The 23451-nt window shown below is 40.4% G+C and overlaps 1 protein-coding gene and 1 long non-coding RNA gene across 2 annotated transcripts in view; one reads left to right on the top strand and one right to left on the bottom strand.

Moving 5' to 3' along the window:
• Window positions 1–23451, bottom strand: part of SYNPO2 (synaptopodin 2) — a 90410-nt gene that overhangs the window by 17758 nt on the left and 49201 nt on the right. Inside the window, exons 2-3 of the mRNA XM_069855179.1 lie at window positions 7548–7699; window positions 2456–3243 (exon numbers count right to left, since the gene is read on the bottom strand). Coding sequence (XP_069711280.1) covers window positions 2456–3243; window positions 7548–7699 — 940 coding nt within the window. The remainder of the gene's footprint in view (window positions 1–2455; window positions 3244–7547; window positions 7700–23451) is intronic.
• On the top strand, window positions 2852–7547 carry LOC138719791 (uncharacterized). Its single transcript, XR_011337300.1, has 3 exons — window positions 2852–2988; window positions 3212–3304; window positions 7415–7547. It is a non-coding gene; the product is annotated as an uncharacterized lncRNA (long non-coding RNA).

The raw sequence follows: 23451 nt of genomic DNA, 5'->3' as shown, positions 1-23451 counted from the left end.
GACAATGTGGCTAGAATGAATACACATTTAAGAACTGAATGGAGTAGGCTTAACTAGCTTCTCAAGAGTATTTGCTAGCATATGTGAATAATACATATTTCTTAAAGCATAATTTATTGGTTTTCATCCTTATGGTCTATCACTAGATCTCATGAATGACAGCCTCAATATATTCTCCCTTTAAAAAAGCTAGAAATTAAAGCTGTTCCTGGCTGAATCAACAGTCCTATTCTACTTAATTTCAAAAGGAAAAAGCATCCCTCTGATATATGAAAACAGAACAGTAAATTATTTAGTAGAGTTTGCTAGCATGTATAGAGCAAACTCATTAAAGAAAGCCATGTGATGTATTTTCTGTTAATGATCCTTTTAGCCATGTCTGATACTTCTCCTATTAAAGATGATTGGAGTTTTGCCCCTATGCCAGATGACAGCAATTGAAGCAATGGTTCTCACCAGAACCTATAAAAGAGAAAAGAGCGTGGTGCCCAAACCTGCAATTTGTATTATTTTACTTTGAGAGGGCCAAATCACTAAATCCTTGGTCCAGTCCTTTGGCAATCCCAATGCCAAAAAATCCCAGTTGGCAATCCCAATGCCAAAGTAGTCATCGAGGACATTTTCCAAAAGTACAGGCTTTAGAGTTAGAGTGCCTCTGCAGACAGAAGGGATCACCCTTCAAAATGTAAGTTCTGTGCTTTGGAACAAGCTACTTGCATCAGCAGTGGGTATTTTGCTAAGAAGGGGATTCAGCAGCTACTCATACAGTTCTGTGGAAAGAAAAGATTGAAACTTTTCATTTTGCTCATGTATTTTTTCTTAATTCATCTGAATAGTTACTTAATCAATAGATTAAACAGATGGCAGAAGAAATGTTACCTGCTCAGGTAAGTATAAATCAATTACTATTTTCAGAGAAAATTTCTGCTAAAGAGATTAAGCATCTGTACTAAATGTCCTTATCTAATTTAGACTTAAATGCTGTGTTACATTTCTAATTTTACAAGAAACATTCATAGTATTTGCTGCACATGGATTATTCCTCTGAGCTTGGCAATTTGCCCTAATGTGTGGATATAATAATGATAATAACAACAACAACAACAAAGTAAACTTTTTTATAGATTAAATTGTTCGTTCCTAAGGATAATGACCTACCACTAGATTAGAAGAAATTGAGATTGTCATAGTTCAGATAGGAGGACAGAGTCTCTATCGAACTTGGAAGCAGAGTTTGCTGTGTACTATGTAGTTCATTCTTTGTACTTGTGCCTCGTTAGAGTGGCACTACAAGTCATTCTCTAAGACAGATGCAGTCCCACAGTTGGTTCTGACTTTGCAGCCAAATTGTAAAGCATGTGCACTTTTCTTTTATCCTTCATTTAATATACCAAAAATATGTGGATTGCATACAGACGCTTAGGCATAAGTAACTGCTTAATCCACTTGCCAATAAGATACAAATGGTTATCATGCTAAAAATATGCTTACAGAGGAATTAGCAGCGGGTTAGCAGACTAATTCCAACACTGCATATGAAATAGCTTGTTGCTACAGTATATCACTGCACACATTCAGGCACCTTTGACATACTGCTACTAAATCCCCAGACAGGATTCTTAACATTGCTGGGAAAGAGCAAGCAACCAATAGAAAAGTCCCGAATGAATAAAATAATAAATAAATAAAGAAGCAGATGAATAAATCAATAACATGCAGCTACACTCATTTAATTGGTATTGGATCCAGTTGGAAATTTGTTTTCATGTAAACTTCTTGGACACGTTTTGAAACTGACCTCAGGGTATGGGAGTCAGAAGAAATAGCATCTTCACTTTACAGTCTAGAGAAGACTGACAAAACTGGAAGGATCAAGTAACAGTTACACACATGCTGGTGTCTGTCAAAGTCTCTTCTGCAGGCAACATCAAGCTTTTCTATGAGCCTTTTTATTAAATTTAAGGGCACTGGCATGGCTTTGATTTTAGATGATGCAAATGGCAACACAAAGTTTTTGCTATAAAAGGAGAAATTCACAGGATTCATTTAGACATGTGCAAGCAACTTTCTTTTTCTTGTTAATATTCTACAGATTGCCTCTGAATATACATTTGAGTACCAGTGGAATTCAGTCCTTTCTGGAGCTGTAAGTATTTTTAGTTGGACAAAGTCATGAGTTAATTTCAAAGTGGAAGTCTTCTAAGCAAAGTTATTCAGCACAGTTAAGGCACGGGTATATTCTTGGCTCACCACCAGGAGCATTGTATAACTGAAAAAATATATAAAGCAGGAACAGAAATATCATCAAAAGGAAAAAGAGAGAGGAAAAGTTAGAAAACTTCTGAAAAAATCTCTAAACATTTTTTTTCCTAATGCAGTCTAAATTCTGAAATTGTCTTTAAAGTTCTAAAAGATCCCCTCAGGCAGTGCAAATGATTAGATGGGACATACTTACTTGCGTGCCTTGCCCTGTGCTTGAGAGGTCTGTGATCCCTTTCCGAGTGCTGGTCGTCTTCTCCCTGCTCTGTGCCTTCTGATGAGATTGCAAAGGAGAGGAGGGAAGGAGGTGCTTCTGACTGCCCTCCTTCCACTTGAGAATCAACACACCCCCTTTCAGCTACAGACCTGGGTGCTTCCTTCTCCCTGTTCGAACAGTCTAGGATCACCTCCACCCTGGGGAGAGATGGAGCTGCACCTGGGATCCTCTTGACCTCTTTGCTACTAGAAAACTGGACGACTTTGCTTGACCACTGGATGTTGCCCTCTTTCACGCCCAAGGGAACTGCAATTACAGGGCTGGTCCCATCTTGTACACTGGGTCCTTTTCCTGAAGGGGTGCATTTTTCTGCCCCTAAGAGAGTCACAGCAGGAGCATTGGTGCCCTTGTGTGCGTCATTTGAGAGGGACAACTGCAGCTCGACCATAGTACCTGGCCTTTCTTCTGTCTTCCCTCTGAACACAGCTTCATGTGGCATGAGCACTTTGGAGGTGCCTATCACTTTAGGAGTAATTCTGTGGCTTTGTGTGGTCTCTTGTTTTGTTTCAGAAAAGTCTGTGTTGCTTTCTCCTGCTTCCTGGTGAGTCTCACTATATATCTCTGTGATGCACAAATCTCCATGGCGTATCTCTTTTGCTGTGTTAATTTCCAGTGTGGTACTCTCCCTGTAGTCCTCATTTTTTATGTTGTTGGGCTTTCCATTTTCTCTTTCAGCACTCAAGTTTTCATTTATTCCTTGGGAGGATCTGCACAAGTAATAAACAAGTAATTCAAGAAATATAGATGCTGTAAGCACAGCAATAGTAAGTACAGTTACAAAAGAAATTTCTGTATAGTATTTTCCCTCCTATATTAGTTGTAGTACCTTCTAGCAGATCCATTTAAATAGAATTTTCCCAAAATGTAGGGGTTTTAATTAAAGCATCTTTGTATCTTACAGAATTCTTCAACTAAACAGTTCAATGGGAGGAAATTACACAACTGTGGTAGAATTATGATCCCACTGCCATCCTTCTGCGATGTTGAATTCTATCATTCCTAACACCAGTATGCTTTCACAGACACATTTCTGTTATAGTGTTTCCGGACAAATGCTACTGGGACTTCTGGGACAATACTTCCTCAGATCTCACATCTACCTGAGGAAATTAACTTTGCGTGACACCAGAAGGGGGCTTAACTTTTGGCTTTATGGCTACTACTGCTACTGTTTTAGGCACCAACCTCACATATAGTTCCTGTCCCAAATAGCGTATTCTCCAAAGAACAGGTAAGTACAGGATTAGGATCAGAGGGAAAGAAACGAATACTTAAAATACATATTCAAAGAATTCCTGTAAGGATCATCACCTTATATATCATGGCCTATTCCAGTGACCTACTGAAAAAGGGAAGTAAACACATACAATTTTTCCTAGTTATTAAAAGCCATATATTTCTAACTGGCAAACGTTACGTTGACTTCCTGAAGCTCACTGAATACCTCAGTGTAGCTCCGTTTTTAAGCTATTCATTCCTTTGGCCCAGTTTGACTGTTTTACTGGTGTTAGGACTCCTAGAGAACTCTCTCTCTTCTTCTTTCAGTACTCTAGACTGTACTGACTACTATTAATTCAAGAAGAAACCTTTTCTGTACAGCAAGACTCCAGCGTGTTCTTAAAGGTTTCTGTTGACTAGAAAGTAGGAAAATGCTTTGTCAAACAGGGGAAGCATTAGGTACCCTTGGTGAAGTATTAATATCAAGTATTATGGAAATTTTTGAAATCAAAAGTGAATTATAGGTTTTCTGAAACTTTGGAACCCCCTACAAAGAAAGGCTGGAAGAAAGAAGAGAAGAAATAAATCTGTCGATGCACTGAAGAGACTTCAATATCCCTTGCTTTTCTAGCCATGCAGCATACTGTTTGTAGCTGTCTGGGTATGCCTCAAATGGCACAAAATGTGTTTTAAATTTAAATTTAAATCCATTAAACCACATATGGAGCTACGTAAAGGTCAGCAAATTTTAATTTAGGGAGGTCCTTGTGAGTGCTGCTGGATTCCATCATATTATGCTATTTGGATGATCAATTGTATTACTCTCAAGTACAGATGAATTACAGCAATCTGTAAACATTTCCTTGTAAGATATGAGACTGGAGGCCAGGCCACTGAAGTGTCAGCCTTTATTGGTAGCTGCATGATTGTGTGTATGTGTGAGAAACATTTCCACCTTAAAAGGGCCTTGCTAATTATGGATGTACATCTACTCTATAGAAGCATAAATGTGCACCCCTGTGTCAAGAGGCAAAACACTGGGTCTGTTCTGGTTTTGTCATTTAAGATTCTGTTTTGTCAAATTATTATTTTTGTTTCAGATCTTTCCAGCTCGCTGCAGGAACAACACTCCTGGTGTAATTCCAGGAAGGAAGCAGAATTCATGGAGCCAGCACAGCAGAGTTTGTCTCACAATCATGTTTTTCTCCCTACATGGTGCATTTCATTTTGGTATGCACTGCGCGCACTCCCTTCTTCCCCCTAGAAATTTTCTTCATGGACTCAGCAGTAGCTCAAGAGTTGCTAACGATGATGTGGGAATGGCAGGATAGCATTTCTGTATCTGTCCCCATTCTCAATGTTTCCCAGATACATTTGTTCAGCGGGAAGGTCAGTGAGTTGCTCCCTCACATGGCATCTGGAGAGTGCCTGCCCTGTAGGGTGTCTCTTCCCTTTCATCCTGTAAACCAAAGATTTTGCGGGCATTGCTAGCCAGTAACTGACTGTGGTTTACAGAGGTTTGGGAGAACTTTTTGTAGACATCAAAGGCCTAATTTCCCTCCCAGTAAGCTTTGCAAAAGCAGAATTAGGCCAACAATGAATGCCTATGAAAAGCTCATCCTTCATGCAAATAGTTCAGGAACAGTCAGAAGCTTCCCCAGAAGTATCTTTCCCTGCCAGGTAAGGATACTTGGAAATAAAGATCATCATTGGAACACCACATTAATTAGGCATTCCTCTTTCCTTATGGCTTCCAGCATTTTCTTGAGATGGCTGCTAACAAGTGGCTTCTCAGGAAAGGAAGAATTTCCTTCTCGTTGCTCTCAGAGGATGCTAAAACACTCCTGGAAAATCCTTCTGGTGGTAGTGCTGAGAGGGCTGCTACCCACAAAGGAGGTGGCAGGGGAAGAGAAGTGTTTATTCTCCCATTCCGTGGATGATGCTAACAGTAGGGACCGGGAGTTAGAGGAGATCAGCTGATGAGAAGAAATACGAAGATTCTCATGGTGAATTCCTTTAGAACATTTTGGTTGCTTTCAGAGTGTTGAGCAACTGCACTTTGCTTAAAATTTGTAACAGAGACAGTTCCATTCTATGAAACACTGAATTATGTGGTCTGAGCACACTGGTTTGGGTCTGATTTTCAGGATATGTCTTGCTGTTCACCACGCATTCCAGCAGGGCCAATGGAGTGAATGGATGATGTGCTGTCACTTTCAGCTAGAGCATACTGCAGCCTTCAGAGCAACTGAAATATCAGTTACAGAGCAGCAACAGGCAGGAGTCAAAGCATATGGAGCTGTTTCTACGGCTGCAAAGAAGACAGCTGGCCAACCAAATATCAGTCTCACAAGTGAAGATCCAGTAGGCATGTTATGAATTAAAAACGAAAAAATGCAGATATGACATGAGGAGCATTCAAGTAGTACACTGCAGAACCAGAAAGAAGAACTGTGCGCTGTGGAGAAGGTAAGCTGTACGTAAAGCTTAGCTGCCACTGTTCCCCTGATCTCATCACATTGATCCATTACTCAGCCCAAGACAACGTGCACAGGCAAGCCATGAAAAATGTCTGTTATAAGTAAAATGAGCACGCATTGAAAGCATCTTGTTTTGAAGGCAAGTTGTAACTTTGAACTACTAGACATGTTAGGAAAGCTCCTTTGAGCAGGTTGTAGAAACCCCAGGGGAATTTTGCGTGCTGTTTAGACATCTCTGGTAACCAGAGATAAGTGCTTTTTTTTGTATCATAGTCCTTTCAGCTTTTCCAGGGACACTGCTCTGTAAACTGTTGAGATGAATCCTGACCCTTTCTCTCCTCATGGTCCTGGCTGTAGGAGAGAAAACACAAGGAACTGCAGTAGCTCAGGGGGGAGCCAGAATTCCTTACAAGGAGTGTGGAAATCTCAGGTCTTCTCTTCCTCTTCTTACCCACAGTGAAGGCAATTCAGAGTTTGCCTTGTCTGATTTCACAAAATTGGAGGAGAATATGCTTCCTGGTGGTGGTTCTGAACTCAAGATTGCATGCATTCCACTGATGACAATTATAGAACAGTCATTAGAATGGACTGATGTGCAGTGAGCAGTGATGCTGGCTTGCTTGCAAGTACACACCAAGCTTCTCTACTCCAAGAAACTTAAAGCATTTTCAAAGAAAGATGAGATTTACTATTACTATTTTATAAAAGGAGAAGCTGAGACCCCGAGAGCTGTGACTTTCCCCCCTCACCTAGTGAAGTGTTAACAGCTACAGAAATAGAATTCATCATTCCAGGCCCTCTCCTCCTCTTGACTACTAACGCATTTTGCCACCCAAGAAGACCATTTGCCATGTCATCATCAAAGCCTATCTGCATAACACACATTCTCCATCTATACAGCCTTTGCTTTCTGTAAGCCTCACTTCCCTATCTGTGGGGAATAACAACACTTCCCTACTTCAAAGGGATGGAAAGAATAATTGAACTCAAGACTCTGCAGTATGCAGATATGGTAGTGGACACCTTGTAAGTATTAAGAATACTTAATAAGAAATAAAATCATTACATTTGGAGACTGTGCTCTTAATTCTATGCCTGAACTTTACTATTGAAATTATATACATTAATTCCTTCAGATCAAATACTCTATCTTCCCTCCTTTTTCCACACAGGCAAGCAGAGTTACAGACATAAACAAGAGGACTATCAGAAGCTCACAGTATATGTCTGCAAAATCAGTGCATTCAAAATCAGCATTTTCCAAGTGGTTCACTGAACAGAATTGTACCAAAGCATTCTGAGCATCCCTGTACCTCTTGATAAGCATCTGCAGGACGTCAGTCAGGCTTTCCATCAGAACGGTAACTTCTGCATAGGTTAAGTCTCCACAAGGTTTGCCATTGATAGACACCACCTCATCTCCCTCACACAGTCCAGCCTTAGCTGCTTTGCTCTTGTTGCGAACCTACAAGGAGTCAAAAACAAATTCCAGATTGTGCAATTAGTGTTCATTTGAAAACAGCAACAACCATTTCCTCAACTTAATTTTGTCTATACCAAAGAAAAAGCATTATTGATCATAAATTTCTAGTAACACAAATTAATATCTTGTCCCAGTTGAAGTTAATACTGTTCTGGCCACTATTACCAAATACAAAAAACTCTCATTCACCAAGCTTGTGCGCTAGATGTCAAACAGGCTGGAATTTCTTCAAAAAAAGGGAGACAGAACTCTGAGACAACAATCAATTGATGAGAGTTTAGCATTAACTCAAAAAATCTTATTAGTTTTTCCCAAAATGAGACTACTAGAGCTGAAATCTATGCCAAGATTTGAAAAGAAGGTCTTATGGAAGTTGTCCCTGCCCATGGCAGAAGGGTTGGAACTGGACAATCTTTAAGGTCCCTTCCAACTCAAACCAGTCTATGATTTTATGATATAACTTGAAGCTCCTTTGGGCAGAATGTCAACATCTACATGCTGTTGGAACTGTAGGCACACAGGCTTTTGGTGTACTGGACGCTTTTCCTTAGATGCCCAACTGTAGGTTTAGTTGCCAAACTATAAACACCAGAATCACTGGAGATCCTCAATCCATGTTTAGTCATCTGAATAAGTGCCTTGATTTATTGAAGTCAAGACACGCTTGCTATGGTTTAACCTTCCCTGTTAAATACTCATTCAAGAATTTTTATGCAGCTTGGGTTTTGCTGTTTCACTTCATTTTCCACTGGCAGCATGTTATAACTTATCATAGTCTTTGTATAACAAAATCTAAACAGCTTTAACGCCACTCAAGGTATGCCATAGAGTTGACTACTATTTTTAAAGTACATATTTGGCAAAGAGTGTGTTATATTAACCAGGATATTTGCAGGAGTCTATTTTAGAATGAGACATACACATAAAAGGGCTGTCCTTGGGTTCTTTGCTCTCAATCTTCTGCCTTTTGGTGGGAGTACTTTGGCCTTATATAACGCTGACTTCATAGGTCATTATCCTTATTAATTCTCATAGCATTTTCTTGACAATTTTTAAAGTATCATATAGTTCTGCCACACTCACAGCAGCAGAGTCAGTCCCCACTGACTCTAGGAAAGGCACTTCTGATATATGTCACCCTGGAATCTGCAACTGTCTCACAGACCCATGCAGTTATCCCCCATATAGGATTAGAGAACTGGTCTGGTACCTGAGATGCATCTCTGGGGGCTAGTTTGAAAAGTCTCTTGGAGTCAGGATCATATGGAATATGTGGAATAAAGAGTGAGACTGCATGTTTATCTGTGGTGTGGCCATATATAACTTTGTTGGTTCAATTTATCCATACCCATATGTCATATTATGGCTTTTAGAGCAGTGAAGAAACAGAAGCCTGGTGCATAGGGAAGCCAGTTTCTACCTTGCAGAGTTAACATTTACAAATATGGAGTGGTATGCTGCTCTGTTTATCTCGCCTAAGGCAAGAGCATAAACATCCTTGTACTTGGGAAGTAGTGACAGTTTAAACAGTGTTTATAATGTTTTGCTTCATATATGCACTAGGATTTGGATCAGGGTTTTGTTGTTGGTTTGTTTTTTGTTTTTTTTTTTAAATAGGAGGCTGTGCTATTAAAATTTTACAAGACATTTTAGGCCTGAATGTAAATATTTAATGTGGATGCTAGGAAGAATTTAGAGGGTCTTTTTCAAAAAACACATAAACAGCAATTATAGCAACATATGAACTCTGAAATAGCATAATCTTTATTAAGTGCCTGAGAATTTGGGGTCAGTTCTATCCTAGATTACCATTGCAGCTGCCACAGGAGAGAAACTGCTACCCATTCCATAAAGTCAGTGATTTCTGTCAAAAAGCAAAAGCACAAATGTACCGTGGTAATAAAGCTGCATGAATTGCTAGACAGGTCAACCGATTGTGTAATTTTTTAAACAGACTCCTTGTTAGCATTCAAAGAGAACAGACAAGTGCACTGAGTTTCCTTTTAAAGGGTCTGAAGGGGCCTCTCAGTCCATTTTGCTGCCTTGCAAACTGTTGGGACATCACAACTGTGAGATATTGGGACTTTCACACTAAAACTCAGGCCCTTCTTTGATTGTTCAAGCATGAAAGAAGTTACTGTACATTGCTACACCTCACTCTCTGGTAGCATTTCAGTTTATAGAGCACATCAGAGCAAATGTCCTCATAGTCTTATATTTCCAGATTTATCCACATAAATCATACCTTTAACATGATCTTGCCATTGCAGGATCACACTGCACATGCTGCACATTCTAATGGTTTTCTTGACAGTATGTCAGCCTTATTCCCAGGCTTACCCAGAGGCACCTGTGCCTCCCAGATTTGAACAATGTCTACATAAAATCACCTCAGTATTATCTTTTTGTGTGTGTGTTTCTGTTGGGGGAATAAAAGGAGGAGAGAGCACTGACAAAAAATAAGTAAGGACAGGCTGTATAATAAATTATAGCAAGTTGCTGCTAGGGTAGAAGGAGACCATCATAATTTGTGTTATTTTAGCCTCAGGATATCACCAGGTTTCTCAGCAATATGCAGGCTGCCTTGCCAGGCAAGCTGTAGCTGTTTCTCATTCTGTTTGTCTTCACTGGAAACCCACAAAAAAAGAACAAATGATTTACTCAAGTAAATGAAAAATTTTCAGCTTTCTGGGGGTAGGGGGTGGGGAAAAGGACAAAAAAGCCCAAAACCAAGATTAGTGGAAAGCCCTATCTTCCTGGTAAAATATGTGTTTGTTGGGCAGTTTTCTCTCAAAGGAAGTTTTGGCAGAAAGCCTTTGACAAGCCCACAGGGAAACAAAAGCTGCCTCTGTTGGCGGAAATCCAACTTAGTCCCACATGGGACAGTAGAAAACCTTTATCCAGTTCTTGGGAACTTGAAGCAAGGCATTTAGAATCATAGAATTGTTAAGGATGGAAAATACCTCCTAGATTATCCAGTCCAACCATCAGCCCAACACCACTGTGCCTACTAAACCGTGTCCCCAGGTGTCACATCTACTGGGTTTTTGAACACCTCCAGGGAAGGAGACTCCACTGCTTCCCCTGGCAGCATCTGCCAATGCTTCACCACTCTTTTGATTAAGATTTTTTTTCTAATATTCAATCTAAACTTCTCCTGACACACCTTGAGACATATTTGATTGTAAAGCAGAAGAAATTCTTCCAAAACTAGCTTTGGACTTCCAAAACTAAATTCTTCCAAAACCAATTCTAGACCTTCTAGAACACCCATTGCTACTGGGTGTATTGAAGCAGTTTAACCTACTTTCCCCCTGCATTTCTTCTCTGCTCCTCCTCATCCAGAACTCTTCCTTTTTATTATTCAAGTTAGAGATCATGCGCTCATTAGAATGCTTCAGATTTCTTCCCGTCACAAATTTTCCAATGAAATGGAAATATTTACTCTGAATTCCAGAGGTTTTAAGGAAATCTTGTACCAGGTGTATTGACATTGCAGCAGTGCTGACCTGAGTCAATGCTGTGCATGATCTGCCCATAAGGAGTTCTAGATTTCTGAATTTTTAACAGTATTAATGTGTTATATAATGATTGTTGTACTTAAAGACTTCGGGTTATTCTGAGCCATTTGTTATAATATTCTGTAATTGCAGGTGTTCAGATCACTGTTGCTAGAAGGTGTGAAGAACAGTGCTGGATTACTCAGATGATTTACCAGAAGTACGTAGCCTTTTTGTTCCAAGATAACTCCTGTATCCAGAATTCCCCACTATTAGGAGTGCCCCTTGCTTCTTAAAATGTCAAGCGCTGCACAGTTTCTGTTATCACCAGGGGAAACTTCCTTTGCAAAGGATTTGGCCTGAATGCTTGATGTTATCTGAGCACCACAGAGGAGGCAGGACCCGCTGTGAGCAGCTCAGCACTAGCCCACAGAAGCAGCAGCAGCGCTGCTCCCTGGGACACGAGCCCAGAGGGGCTGGTGCAGGGCTCCTCATCCCCTCCCCTGACACCTACTTACAAGCAGCTTCTGCTAGGAGGGGCTGGGGGCTGTCCAGATGCTTTGCAGGAGGCTCTGTAAAGACTTCAGCTGGGAACTGTAAGGTCTAGGAGCTAAGGGATGCACAGTGAGGGATGAAGGACGGCTCTTGTAGAGAAAGCTAATGCCGGGCACCCAGCCTTCATACTCTGTATGCTGTAGTGTTTTTACTTTAGTTCTAGACTCATTCTGTCACCTGGAGACTCCTTGCCAAGTAGCAGGTACTAGACCTGTTCCTTTAGTTCAATCTGAAAGCAGTTTAGTTTGTACAACCCCAAACTGTTCTATGCTATGAAACAACATGTGGTAAATCAGGATAATAGAGAAACTTTCTTCAAAAAATGTAATCCTGATGAAGCTAAAAAGCTAAAGTAGTTGCACCTGTTAGGTGTTGTGGCTGCTGATGGATTCACAGGCAACACCTGGGGCTCAGTGCACCAGCTGATGGTCTTGGTTGTGTCTGAGCCCTACAATGAGCAGATCAGAGACTTGAGGTATGTTGAACCTGATAACAAAGTTGATGGGTTGTAGATTAAAGTGAGGCAAATTGACTTGAGGACACAGCAGCCCTGGTTCTCCAACTACACAACTAAGAAATTGTTAGGATAGTCTTGCTTTTTCCACTGACTTTTGGGAAGGATGTTGCATGTCTTCATCATGTTCTGGTGTGCTGTATCGGTAGGGTGTGTCTAAGTGGGGCTTCAGGTGTAGCCTGACTGAGCAATCAGGCTCAACCAATCAGAGAAAACGAGCAATCTGAGCATAAGGACAATCCAGTTAGTTTAAACCTTTATCTGTTAAAGCAAGTCTTCTCTGGCTTTAGAATATGCGTGTATTTGGGTATTGCTAGTCTCAATTCAATACAAGCTTTCTAAAGCCTGAGTTATTCTCAGAGATGTTTACTGATCTTTTACAGCTTGCCAGGAGATTTTAGACAACAGAACAGAAAATTTTGCTGCCGGGTGTAGCGGAAATACACTTCTCTGCTATTTAAGATCCTTTGCTCATAGAGTCAAAGTAGTTTCTTTCACTGAAGAATCAGCTCTGGAAAAGGCTAGCCAGCTGAATATCCTTTCTGATTCCTGAAGCTTCTTCTGAACTGTTTTATGGCCCTCAAGGCTTGGAGCTGGTTTCTGTGAACTTCATTTACACAGGTGAGTCCTTGGTGTTAGCCTTGAGTCTTTGATGACTGGCCTTGTTATGATGAAGCATGTTGCCAAAAATAGCATAGTAAATCTGTAGATCAGTTGTCTGCCTTCGTTATTGTTTACTGCTTTAGTTATGTCAGCTGAAAACTTTAACAGTAGTAGCTTTGTGTTCTCTTTTAGACTGAGGGCTAAACATCAACAACAAAGAGCAAAGGGTGCTTAACAGGGATATGTCCTCTGACTACAGTGATGCCCCTATTGAATAATGAGTTCCAGTTTAAGGTTACTTTCTCAGACCCAACAACTAGCCACCTTTTAAAGCAGGGGTGTTTTTTTACTACTGTAGTAACTTGTGCCCTTAAATGTCCTGTGGTGACCTGTTTTCTGTTTAGGAAAGCAAAAATCAGTCTTGGTCTTCCCGTTATACAGAAATTGTGTAATAAAATTTTATTCTAGAATCAGGTTCTATCTGCCTGCTGCCTTACGTGACTTTTTGCATGTAACATTAAGATTTTAGTAACTCTCTACAGGGCTTGTCTGGTGGGTCACTGTGGAACTATAAATGGTTTATTAGTATGAGAGGCTTCTAAGGGTTTGTTTGTTGGTTTTTTTTTTTGTTTCACAGCTTACAGTATCTGGTCCTTGCACCCATTTGAGTCTGGAACGTGCAGCTAGGTGGTAAGCACAGTTAAAGCTTCTCACTTGGTGTCAATGTGTTGTTTTACACTTGTAAGCACAAGTATTGGTTTTGTCCCTGTGTTGAGAGCTGTTTCTGGTTGCAGAAGTGTGTTGTGAATAAAATTACTGTTATAAGGGGTTGTGGTGTTAGTTTTCCAGAAATACTTATTCTTTTAATGCTGAAAAGATACAAGTCTAAGCATAGACCAGAACATTCTATTGTGTTGTCAGAGAAATAAAAAGGGGCAAGAAACAGCGATAATAGGTATCCCTGTGCAGGAAAGGGGGAGCGGGGGTAGGAGTAAGAAGGCACTGCATCCTCTTCCTTTATTAATACTAGCATTAAAGCAACAAGTGTTTGATGCACTCTTTTCAGAAGTAATATTTTCCCTAAAAGAAACAACTTGCAATTCTAATATGGGACACCGTGAATATGATCTGATGTCTCTGACGTTAAAGCCTTTTGGATGCAGTCATATATCTTAACAGAAGGTAAAATTCAGTTTAAAATCCAAGGTAAATGGACTGTGTACCAGAAATAACAATGATTTGAATATGATTTCATCTTGGCTGGAAAAGAAGTGGTGCTTCAAAGCAATTCAAAAGATGGGCAGCGATGAAGTGATCCAAAATCTAAGCAATTAAACAAATTCGTGTTCTCTTTGCTGCCAAAGTGGCAAATAGTGCTACATGTGGAAGCAGGTATGGAACTCAGCTTTGCTGCTCAAGTACAATACACTATTACCACAATTAAAGGCCTGCTTTCTAGTTGCTGAGATAAGTCTAGCTGGCTACCATGTTTCTCTTAAACATGTTTAGAGGCCAGTGTAAATAAGTTAATGTAATTAATCCTTTGTTTAATTTCATTAGGCATTAGCTCATACTTTCCAGAATTTACTTTTCTCATATATTGATTAGCTAGATGTTAGCCATGAAGCTCAGGATCAGGAATTAAAGAACAGTGTTTCCTGTAGACATTACTTAAAACAAATGAACAAGATAACTTCATCTCTTTTATTATAAACCCTACTGTAAAGGCAATGGCTTGTAAACGTATTTAAATATATTTAAGTTATCTGTCACCCAAACAAAATTAACAATGTGCAGTGCTTTATTATGGGAAGGAAGTAGAAGCTCTGAGTAGCACAATTGCTAGTGGGTTTAGCTGTACGAAATCGGGGAATTAAAATGTAAGTTATGAATGAGTTTAATTCTGGCACAGTTTGTAACTTGGGGCTCTAGGGCCTTGTTTTACAATGCTTATGCATGCAAGAATTCTGCAGATAAAAAAGTAACCTTCAGTTAGTAAGCTTTTTTGGGTTTTGATATAAACATCTGTACAGTAAGTGAAGCCTCCCTCAATGTGTTTGGGGGTTTAGGGATCTCTGTAGATCCTTTAAATAGCTCAGAGTCTTCAGGCTGGTAAACGCTGATATTGCTAATTCCAGCTCCTGAGTCTTTGCCCAGAACTTGGTGCAAACCAGCATTTACCAGTGCTCCTCAGTCCAGAGCACCAGCTTCCACTGTCAATGTTCTGAACCTCCCTAGGCTGGTGGTGGGACATGTGTGAGGTACTCCATAGCCATGTAATTGATAGAGGTGATGCTGTGGTGAACTCATACTCCTTCTTCTTGTTGTTTGTTTGGTTTTTAAACTAAGGCTTAGAATGAGAACATCCAAGTGTATTTCCATCCAAATGCTTTCTTCCCTATCCCCAAGCTTTGCCATCATGAGTTATGGTATGGACCATATAGACACAAGTCTTAAGAAAAAGATGACCTGTTTTGCTTTTGCAGGGACTTCATATAAATATTTGTATCTATCCAAAAATTCAGATATGAATTCTCTATTTTCTGGCTGTGTAGCCATCTCTTAGGAAATAGATGGGAAAAACTATGGTCAAAGTATTTAATTTTCCCGGTTCACATGTCAGGATAACAAGACAGGGCAAGGTACAGTTGGTTGTCAAAACCTTCTGCCCCTACATGAATAAAAATAAGACGCTTATGTTCTTAGTTTGCTCTTTGAGTGTTTATTTATAAAGAAAAAGTATTTGTCAGTAGATAGAAAGATGAAGACGAGCAGACAGGAAAGAGTCACTAAATCTTCAGAAAGGGCATTTGAGCCACTCACACACTTAACTGAGTAATGGTAGCACAGTTTAGGAGTTCTTTGAGAGGTTTTCAAAACCATGTAATTAAGAAATGTTCTTACTTATAACTCCAGTCTGGGCTTTGTGTCTGCATAAACTCATTGGAAATACCAGATTCTGTTCTAAACTGAAGGCCCAGCATTGTTGGCTGGCCAGAGCTCAAGCTTTGGGGTTAAATTTTAAGAAAGCTGGGTTGGACCCTATTGAGGTAAGTGTCATGGACTGGAGTTTTAGTGGGATGACTTACCCATGTATGAGTAGTCAGTATATAGACTCTCAAAATCCATGATGGCTGTCACATTTTATTCTTATAAAGGGCCTCTTCAGAGCTGGTACACCAAATTCTAGTCTGTTTTCATTAGCCATGCCTGTATTTGAGCGAGTCTGCTATGTGGTGTGTCTATGCTGCCTGGAGGCAAGTCTGCGTCAAGCTGATATCAGTTCCTGTCCCCTGTACACTGAATTTCTCCACCAGGCAAGCTAGTTTCTTTCAGACTTAGTCACTCTAAAAACCACAGTGTAAAATCTTCAGACACGGCAGATTCATTAGAAGTGAGAGACCCAGCCCCTCCCTAGTTCCTCTGAACGTCTGGGTGTGCAATGAGGAGCCTTGCCCCTCGAGCATGCGAGATGCTGAAGCTGGAGTGCTGTGACCTCAGTGAATATAAATATAGATAGTATAAGGGTAGTAAAATAGTTTTCTATATTTTACCTTTAAAGTCACTGTACCCCATTCTTTGGGGAAAGCATGTAGAATTTGCATAGTAAGGCCAGTGAGAGCATCTGAATGTCTGTTAATTGATTGGATTAAACTGAGATGCTTCTAAGATGTCTCCTGAATGCTTTTCCTGAGAGGATGCTTTGCATAATGAAGTATCTTGTAAGGTAAACATAGGAATATTTCCAGTAACCAAATTCTCCCTAGTAGCAGGATAACAATACTGGGCACGCTCTTTTCTGCTTCTGGTCTTAAGGGAAGGCTCCAAGACACATCCAGTGTTGCAGAGATCTCATGTCTGTCTGTAAAGCTAATTTTATTTCTGAACAGGCTTTAAAATGTGTGAGTACAATGTTAGAGAGATCAAAGGAGAAAATAATTGATATGTTCAGGCGTTTTTGTTACTTAATGTTCCTTAATATCTGATATGATTCTGGAACTGTTGGATTAAATCTAAAAAGCCTTTCCAGAAGGTGAGGTAGGATGTTACTCTTCAAGGTCATGGAAGTGCTGCTATAGATTATCACCAAGATCACTTATACGAAAGTACAACAGTAGTATGATGTTCTGGTAGTTTATGGCAAAACACATGATATAGGATGCTAAACTACATAAAGTCAATGTCAAAACCTATTGATCCAGTAGTTAGAAAGGTTCTGGCTTTACCTCCCAACTCACAGCTAAAGCAAAACTTCAATCATGGTTTATGCCTGTGAGAGTTCATGGTATGCTCTTGCAGAGGGGCAATGGTACAGTCTAGTTATTGGTTTATTTATTGCTTAACTCGTGTCTCCAGTCAGTCTTCCGGTTGCACTGTGAGTTTGAAATCACACTTCTTGAGCACCCTGGTTCAGTTTGGTAACTGTTGTTCTTCTCACAGTATGGGAAGGAGACTTACATAGAGCTTCAGTTATTGTCATGGTGTATTTGACAGATGTAGTTTGGTACAACTTGTTATCCATACTTCTGTGAGAGGGGTTAAAGAACATGTTTGACTATTTATTGACGGAGCACTGGAACCACATGGAATGTGCTATGTGGAACCAGAGAGCAGGTTGATCTCAGTGAAAAGGAAAGCCTGCTCAAATTCCCCAAAGCCTTGCCTAATGTACTAGCATATCATCTTGCTAGCGGTTGCCTCTCTCTGGCAGAAATCCAAAGTTAGCAGCTGAAGAAGGAATGAGATAATGACCCCCAAAATATTGATCTGGTATGCTGGCCACGCAGCAGATTTCCCAATAGTGAGCTTGGGTACAGCACTTCAAGTCTGTTACTTGTTTTGTACAACAGCCTAGTGTATAGCCTGGCTACGGATTATCCTGCTTTGGGGTGTACTACTGCATACTTGCAGTTGATGCGGTAAAACTAAAATGTGCTGGTTGTCTTTTTTTTTGTTAGTGCTGCTGGTGAATTGGGGAACATGTGAAAAGTAGAGGAATGATGCCTTTGCCTTTCAATAGTGTGGCTGTGTGCATTGCCTGCTCTATTTCCGTTCCCTTTTTCTTCTTGACTTGCTTGAATATGCTTCCTGGCAATGTCCTTCCTTGATTATTTTTAAATCCTAGCCAACTTGGATCTCTTTGTGAACACTGTAGCTACATTTTCCTTTCTTCTTTCTCACTGCCTCCTAAGCAGAGAGATAATTAAATTGTCAATGCTTCTTCAGGACTAAGAAACTAGTGTCTTTATAGAGTGCTTTATTATATAGGCCTTTTAACTACAGGATAGCTTATGACCCGGACAAAAATTCTGTGATAAGGTTAAGGGAGAATAAAATGCCTGTATTATCTACTACTGAACAGCTTGAAGCAACATGAGAAGTACTACAATAGACAGTCCTTGTAGTAAAAGTATCCACTGTCTTAACTGCTCTATGCTTGCACAGTTAGTATGGTCCTAAGATCATGTGCTAGGTATTTCCAATACCTAGGAAAAGTGCTACATTTCTTATATCAAACCTGCACTCAAAGGACAGATAAATGAAAGATTAAAAGCAAAAACTGTTATCTGAAAGTAATTTTCTAGTGGTGTTAAGGTAAAAACAGGGCACATGCACACTGTTACGTAGATCACAGCATTTCTAGATTAGACTTGTGGCCACTGGTAGGAAGTAGCAAAGGTATGTGAGAAGTAAGTTAAAACCAGAGCACTTTCAGGCCTACAGTTCAGTTTCTTAAAAAAGGCAGACTGGATTTTTTTTTCCTGTTCCTTCCCATAAATGAGAGGGAAGTGGGGGAAGCGGCTGTATGCTTCCTCTTTGTTTAACTGAGATACATGATATGAGATATAATTTAGTCCATTCTTTTGAGTTTGCAACACATCATGCAGGGCAATGCATGTAAAATAAAAACGTGTGGACTGGCTGCAGACCTAGAAAGCGGGATGACTGCATGAGGAAGATACTGAGCAGATCAGCCTGAACCATGCCAGCAACTGCCATCTTCTAGGAAGAGGAGTTGCAGATCCTTGGAAGCAAAGGGAAGGGAAGAGAGGAGGCAGGAGACTCTCCAGCTCTGAAATGCATTCATATGGCTTTAACTCTAAACTGCAACAAACTGAATACACAGTTAGGTGGTTTAGGAATGAGCCATTTTAAATTTCTTGGCCAAAATCTGTGGTGCCATGGCAAGCCCTTTAGAAAAAGCATGTTATGTCAACATGATTACAGGCTTCCCTGACAGATTTCATCTTGTTGGGAAAGAACTCAACTACGCAAGCTTTCATAATATTTAATTGCATATTCCTGATTCTTTGAGTCACCCTAGCAACTCTTCCATTAATACGGTATCAAACCATATAATTACTTGTGTTTATCTTTCGAAAACATTCACACAGCACTGAGTTTTTATAGGCCTCTGACACAGTCCACCGTGTCCTGACTTAATGAAAATTAACATTGGCTATCTAAAGGCCTGTTGAAACTGCTTTCTGAACTTTGGTATGTAACATAAAGAGCAAAAGCTCTTACTGCTTTTTCAGTATCATTGTGTGTGAAATGTACTGAGGTGGGCACTCTTTTTCAGTTGCAGTTACAGAGGAGGTAAGGGGAGACAATCTCTCTCTCTCTCTCTCTCTCCAACTACCTGAAAGGATGTTGTGGTGAGGTGGTTGTTGGTATCTTTTCCCAAGGAGCGAGAGACAGGATGAGGGGAAATGGCTTCAAGTTGTGCCATGGGAGGCTTAGATTGGATATTAGGAAAATTTTTTTTCTGGAAAGACTGGTTGGAACTGGCTGTTCAGGGAAGTGATGGAGTCCACATCCTTGAAGGTCTTTTTAAAAAAAAAAAAAAAACAAACAAACAACAAAAAACCCCAGAAAAACAACAAAAAAACCCCCCAAAACTTTAGGACATGATTTAGTTTACATGGTGGTGTTTGGCTGATGGTTGAACTGGCTGATCTTAGAAGTCTCTCCACCCATATTGATTCTGTGATTTCAGACTCAGACCAGGATTGTAGGAACAGCCCAAACAGTCATTTTTGCAGTGATGAATAAGGACATCAGGTGGCAGATAAGCACCATGCTTGGAGTGGATTATGCTGGTGGAACCCCAGGGCCTAATGTGGGGTTAGTAAGCATACTTAATGTTTGCTGCATTTCCATAGTGGAGATAAGGGGAGGACAAGTGTGTGGATCCAAGCTGTGCTATTTTGGCTAAGAGCGTGTCATCTTTAAGCTATGAAATCAGTTAGGATAAAATTTGCTCTGGCTTATTTATCTGTGCTGGAGGCTGGATGGGTGAAATTGTTGCCAAGATAAGGACTCATTTGGTTTGAGCTCTTATAACTGGTGGGCAGTTTAAGGATTTCAGTGCTACTTATTGCTTCTAACTCGCTCCTGTAATTCTGGACAAAGGGACAAGAGTAGAGCAGTGTTGCTACTAAGCAAGCTTGCATTCAACCCTCTTATAAGGTCCCAAGTTTACTAGGTGGTTCCTTGCCTGGACTGCTTTTGTGAAGTTTGGGGTTGGCCTGAGGTGGGCATAGGAGTTTCAGCTCCAACTAGTTTTCCTGTACCTCAGATCTGTAAAATAAACTGTATCATCTAGGATTAACCAACTTCAGAGAAGTTGCTTATGAATGAGGCTTGAGGCTGATATGCAATTCCTGGCTATGACTGATTACAGAGCATGCAAAGCCTTTAGGCTGAGTCTGGTGATTTGTTTTTCTGCTAGGACATCTTTTAGTTGCCTTTTGGCACAGACCAGCAATAGTAGAAGGTATATCATCCCAGGAACATCAGTGGGAGCTTCAGACCACTTTTGCCATCTTCCATACTGTGTGTCAAAGGTAGCAAGGAAGAGAGTCTAGTTGAAAGAGAGAGCAAACCCTGTTACTGGCTGTAAGTTACCCGGTGCTGTGATAAGAAATGTGCCAAGACATGAAAATCTTTCTGTCTTAGTAGGAGAATGGTGAGTTTGGGGAGAAAGAGTTGGCTGGAGAACTCAGTGCTTTCCTCAGTTTAGTCCAAAGCACGTTTGTGTAATGTGATGGTTTGTCCTGTTACCCGCTGTTCAGATGAAGCAATGTCTGGGGGAGGGCATGAGAGGTATATGGAGGTTTTGGGGTGGCAGGGGGATGACTAGTTTCTTGAGGAGTGCCATTACAGGCCATAAATCCATCCTACTAGCTAGCAAATGAGCAAGTCAGCTACTAGTGTACACTTTGTCAAGCCCACTCATTCCCAGCTTCATATCCAGTATCAATTACTGTGTCCTGTGTGTCTTCTGTGTCTCAGTTTCACTCCACTGGTCATCTGCCTAAATTCTTTTGAAGCAGGGGGGTGGAGAACAGGCAGAGAGATGGAAAGAAGAGAAGGAGGGAGGGTTCTCTTTACAAATCTCAATATGAGATGGTACATTCAGTCTTTAGAGCACAACCACTCCAGTAACAGTTAAAATGAAACTGTTATTTAGTCTCCTCAGTCCATTCCCTGAAATGGTATTGTTTATGACAATCCCTTAACATTATGTAATGAGTTTGCAAATATACAAGCGTGGCATATGATTATCCTCCTGAAAGGAATAGCAAAGGCAGCAAGAAGACACAAATGCTGCCTTGTGGGTTTCTGTTTCAGTGAGGGCTGCAGCTATTGCTGTCAATGATGTCAAGGTTATACTGAAATGTGTGCCCAGTGATGTATTTCTTGCTATTTGCCTGATGGCTGAGGCAACAATTCAGTCAATGCCAGAAGGATCATGAAGAGGTAACTAGAAGCTTTGCCTCACTTCCAAGGGAGAAGAAAATGGCACTGTTTGTTAGGAGAGCTTTGTGTGGACAATGCTCAGAGCAATTGGGCCAGATCTCAAATTACTGGGTAGGGGGCCTTTTGGGACTGCATTTGCACAAATGAGCCAGGTTACTCAAAGAAACCAAATAACAGAAGCATCTGGTAAATGCAGCATCTAGATAGTGTACATCAGTTATGTTGTTCACAAATGAAGTAGCCAATGCCTAATCTGCAAAGGAACACACAAAGCTCCAAGCCATTGGAGAGGTATGAATCAAACTGTGGCCTAAACTGAGCTGAGAGCTCAATGCAAGGCACTGAATTTCAGCTCCTGTTACTTGCTGTCAACTTTAGCTGGACTCTGCAACTAAATAAAACTTAGTTAGAATGAAGCAAATGGTCCTCTGAAAGCTGGCAACTTTATTTACCAGAATTTCACATGCAACCTCCACCATGTTTTCTCTTGAACTGTTTCTTGTACTCCTCAAAATAAATCAGCTAGATTCAAGCTTTTCTACTTCCTTGGAAAGTTCTCTACTCATCAGTTTTCAGAATTGCTTATTTCACCATTTCAGTTAGATTTTACTATTTCCTGACACTTCTATTTGCCCAGCTCCTCGTATCTTAGTTTATGGACAAATGTATATGGGCTAATAGCTCTAGCCATGAAATAGAATTTCAGAGAAATTTCCCAGGACTTACTATTTAAACAAAACATGCAAATGCAGTTAGCAGTCTTCTATCTTATAGCATCCCTTATCCTTAGAGTGTGATGCTTTGAAACAACCTTCTGAAACCAAGGGTGTTATCAGGCCAACCCACCATGGTATTTAGAAAGAAAACCTCTACCAAACCCAAGTGAGTGTGAATGCCAATGCGTAGGTTCATGTAGAAGCATTCCAGTGTTGCCTAGCTGTAGCTCCTTGGGGAATTTGGATGTTCAGCAGCCTCATCCCTCTCCCTGGTGGCTCAAATAAGGCTGTCCGGGAAAACAGCAATGATGGCTTAGAGGGGAGATGTGCATCAAGGATATGCATGTCTATCAGGGGAGGCTGGTGGAGTTCTGGTTTTATCTCCCACAGAGGAGACAAGATTTCTGATCTTGTGCTGGTGGCCCTAATGAGCAAAGAAATCATTGCTGGAGATTTTCAATGGGTGTTTCTGAAGCCTCCAGGAAAGTAGGAGACAAAAGAATTCCTCCATGAGGATTTCCTTATCAGAGTCTCAGTTTTTCTAGGTTTGGAATGTATTTAGAATTTGCCTTAGCTTAATTTGGTTAAGCTTTAAAAAAGTCATAGCTGAATTGATGAAAATTGTCACATAAAATTCTTCCTTCTTTTCAGTGCCTTAGTCTGAAATGGCTTTTACCCAAAATAATTATAAGTAGTAATAAGCATGTCTCTTGGAAAGATTTACTTTGTTACCCCCTCAGTCCTTTCTTGCATAGGCAGTCCTTGAACCCATTTGTCAATCTGTGCGTGATTCATAAAACTGACATGGAGAGTAGTATTCATGAGCTGCCTTTCAGCTCTAAAGTAAAATACCCTGTAAGGTCATACATCAGAATTTTAATGTAGGCCCAAAAAATAAAATTAAGTAGTTTGCTAGTAGAGCATGAGACTTGCCCTGGAACTGAAGGCTGAAAGGCCTTTTGTCAAGGTAGGCTAGAATCATAAACCCATCTCCTCATGGGGATTTTAAGACCAGTACTTAGCTTGTATTTGTTAATTTGGAAATAACAGAACTTTCCATTTCATGTTAAATGTGCTGTT

Source organism: Phaenicophaeus curvirostris, chromosome 4 (genome assembly GCF_032191515.1).
Source record: "Phaenicophaeus curvirostris isolate KB17595 chromosome 4, BPBGC_Pcur_1.0, whole genome shotgun sequence".
NCBI lineage: Eukaryota > Metazoa > Chordata > Aves > Cuculiformes > Cuculidae > Phaenicophaeus > Phaenicophaeus curvirostris.
Note: the sequence above shows the minus strand (reverse complement) of the source record. Positions and strands in the feature narration are given on the sequence as shown.